Source organism: Sciurus carolinensis, chromosome 11, assembly GCF_902686445.1.
Source record: "Sciurus carolinensis chromosome 11, mSciCar1.2, whole genome shotgun sequence".
NCBI lineage: Eukaryota > Metazoa > Chordata > Mammalia > Rodentia > Sciuridae > Sciurus > Sciurus carolinensis.
The window spans coordinates 71,475,079-71,478,740 of record NC_062223.1 but is presented as its reverse complement, the minus strand read 5'-3'; the positions used below and the strand labels follow the sequence as shown (position 1 = coordinate 71,478,740).

Here is a 3,662-nt window from a genome sequence, read left to right as displayed (position 1 = left end):
GTGAATATATACTACAATGTGAAGTATTTCCAGTTCTTTCAAAGATCTCATGAATTAGAAAAAGTGAAGTCATGGGCAATATTGCCTGTGATAGATCTCAGAACAATAGCACATGTTGAGTAATTTTCAATTATCCTTGAAAGGAACAAAATCTCAGATGTTTGTAATGTTAACTACACGTATCATTCCTTCCAGTGCACTGATATTTTCCTGTCTCTCCAGGACCTGGATAAGAAAAGATTCTAATGAAAGCGAGATCGCTTTTACATGACAGGAATTTGTTGACACCCGCTAAGACAATGCCATCCATCAATACTACCCAGTTTCATCCCCCCTTGTTTATCCTGCTAGGAATACCAGGACTGGAAACTCTACACATCTGGATTGCTTTCCCCTTCTGCATTGTGTATCTGACCTCCCTTGTGGGGAACATCACCATTCTCTTTGTCATCAAGACTGAACACAGTCTTCATCAGCCCATGTTCTACTTCCTGGCCATGTTGTCCATGATTGATCTGGGCCTATCTACATCCACCATCCCCAAAATGCTGGGCATCTTCTGGTTCAATCTCCACGAGATCAGTTTTGGAGGCTGCCTTACTCAGATGTTCTTCATCCACATGTTCACTGGCATGGAGACTGTTTTACTGGTGGTCATGGCTTATGACCGCTTTGTTGCCATCTGCAATCCTCTCCAATACACCACCATCCTCACCAATAAAACCATCAGCATCCTAGCCTCTGTTGTCATCGGAAGAAATTTAATTCTTGTGACTCCATTTGTGTTTCTCATTCTGCGACTGCCCTTCTGTGGGAATCGCATCATGCCTCATACGTACTGTGAGCACATGGGTCTTGCCCGACTGGCCTGTGCACCCATCAAGGTCAACATAATCTATGGACTTGTGGTGATTTCTAATATTATTGTGGATGTGATCCTGATTGCCTCTTCCTATGTGCTCATCCTTCGAGCTGTCTTCCGCCTTCCCTCTCAAGACGCACGACTAAAGGCTCTCAATACTTGTGGTTCCCATGTCTGTGTCATGCTGTGCTTTTACACACCAGCATTTTTTTCTTTCATGACACATCGCTTTGGCCATAACATTCCCCAGTACATCCATATTCTTTTGGCGAACCTGTATGTGGTCATCCCACCTGCCCTTAACCCTGTCATTTATGGAGTTAGGACCAAGCAGATTCGAGAGCATGTTGTAAAGATATTTTTACAAAAAGAATAGTACTATATAAAGTTTGGGTAAACATATTTATATACAACTCAAGTTATAATAATGTAGCTCTATTTTAAACATCCCATAATACTAACTCATAGTTACATCTTTCATTTTGTTTGGAAGTGCTTTAGCACTGACAGCAAAACTACCTGTGCTACCCATTCTCCCTATCTCCTTCCACGTAGCTGGACAAAAGGAAAGACTAATAGAGAGGAGGCTGGAGGTATCAGTAGTTTTGAAGTAGAACTCTCTCCATCTCTCCATATATCTTGTCATGAGGTAAGTTGGGATCCTTGAAGGACACAGATCTAATAATATTGTAGATGAAAAAATAAGGTTCAATCCATGTGGTTAGTAGCAACGTCTGGATGAGAACACCTAATAATTCACCATTTTCTGTCCTTTACACTGATACCAAGTTTCATCTTCCTCTCTAGATTTATTTTTAATTTAATATTCTTTCAGTCTTATTCTTACTGTCATTTCCAATATTCAGTCCCATTTGCATACTCCAGATACAGCTGAGGACTATGGTCTGCTTTAAAATAAGTCAAAGAAATGCTCAACTGAAATTTGCAACTGAATACAGAACTTTTGCTTAAAAATCAGAAGTGTCCTTCATGTCCTGTGCTTTGGAAACTTTTCCGAGGCCTGTAGGACAATATGTAAAATACTAAAAAGCATACCAGAATAAATTATTAGGAATTAAGGCAGGTATCAAGAAGATAAGAGACCAATTATATTCAGTTTCTATGGACCTAGGCAAGTCTTGGTATGCTAATTGAACTAGCTAAGTACAATTCCTACACCTATAGCATCTTTTGGCATTTCCTAGGTCTATGTGCATGGGTTACAATTTGGTTTGGGGTTTTTTTTTGCATGTGTTGTTGTTATTTTATGACCTCCACTTCAAACTCTTTTTAAAATTTTATGGGAATATCCATTTTTAATGATGGAAATACATTTACACCTGATCTATCCCATTATCTTACAAATAAAAAGACAGAGGTCCAAGGAAACAGAGGCACTCATATACATAAAATAGACATGTCACACTCATCTTTTACATCATTTTCATGTAACAAGAAAAGGAAGATCACTCAGATAAATTCTTTGACCAGCAATTCTTAACTCATAGAAGATTTGAGTAGAAAATATTCTATGTAAATATGTGAGGTCACACCATGGGTCTCAAGTGGAGATGTCTAGAAAAGTAGGCAACAGAACATAGCCTAGTGTTGGTGTTGATAATGAAGAAGGAGACTCCAGAAACTCTCTGAGTGTGGTTGCAATAGATCAGTAATAAACAGTGACTGAACTTGGTCTGGTCTTTATCACCATGGTCCATGGTACTGAATGGTAAGCATCCTGGTCAATATCTGTGCCACACATAAACATGCTAAATAAAAAAGATTTTTCATCTTTCAGTGATATTAAGAAGTCTGTATAAGGCATATTATGCAAGTAGCATGTATAAGACAAATTTCCTGTTACATAAATTTATGGAAGTGGGAAAGCTTAAATATAAACATAATAGTTTGCACAGTGTGGATTGGAGCACATAGTAAAGAGGTTCATAATCAAACTGCAATACCAAACTTATGCCTGGGATGTAGCACAGTGCTAGAGTGTTTGTCAAGCATAAGCAAGGCACTGAGTTCCATCCCCAGTCCACTGGGGGAATAAGAAAGAAAAAGCCTAGACCTGACTGAGCAGAGTCCCTGATCTGGGCTCCCTTGTCAGGAAAACTTGAGCAACTTCCTCAAAATTTCAGAAGTCCACTTCTGGAGTATAGCCACAATAAGGCTCTCTGGGTCATGTGACCTAACTCTGAACCAAATTCAAAGAGTTCCAATTCTTGTCTGCAGAGAACTCTGTGACTATCTTCCTTTTGTACCCGTTAGCTTGTGGAATTACCCATTTTCCCTAAGAAACTCTGTGATTCTTGTCTACTGGGCTGTCCTAGGCTCCTATGACTGGGACTTGGTTTCAAGAGAGTAATTTGGTGAACAGATGAGATTTTCCTCTGAACAGCAGTTTTCTTTCATGAAATCACACAAGATTAGGCCACAATAATGGTGCAGACATGCTGATTTGAGGTGATTCTTAGATCAGACCCAAGATGTAGGTAGGACTCTAGTTTACCAAAGTTTCACCATTGAACCTTGGGCTCATGCCATGTGTTAAATCTCACCTATCTTTGTCCAAACGTCCAGGCTGCCTTCTATCTTTAATGTTCAGAGTGGCAGAGAGAGCAGCAGACATCATGTCCTTTATCACAAACCCCCAGCCCTGGCACCAGGACGCAGAGTGATCATTCCAACTCCTTAGCAGGTTCCACATCACCTGTCAGGCATCTGCACCAAATTGGTTGCATTAATCTTCTCAAGAGTTGTGGGGGTTTTTGTCTTCTTTGTGTGTGTGTGTGTG

At 39.9% G+C, this 3,662-nt stretch overlaps 1 protein-coding gene across 1 annotated transcript; it reads left to right on the top strand.

The window, feature by feature from the left end:
- The first annotated feature begins 299 nt into the window (after positions 1–299).
- LOC124959028 (olfactory receptor 52E4) lies at positions 300–1,238 on the top strand. The gene has a single exon (XM_047517682.1). The coding sequence runs from the start codon at positions 300–302 to the stop codon at positions 1,236–1,238; it is 939 nt and encodes a 312-aa protein (XP_047373638.1).
- Positions 1,239–3,662: the final 2,424 nt, after the last annotated feature.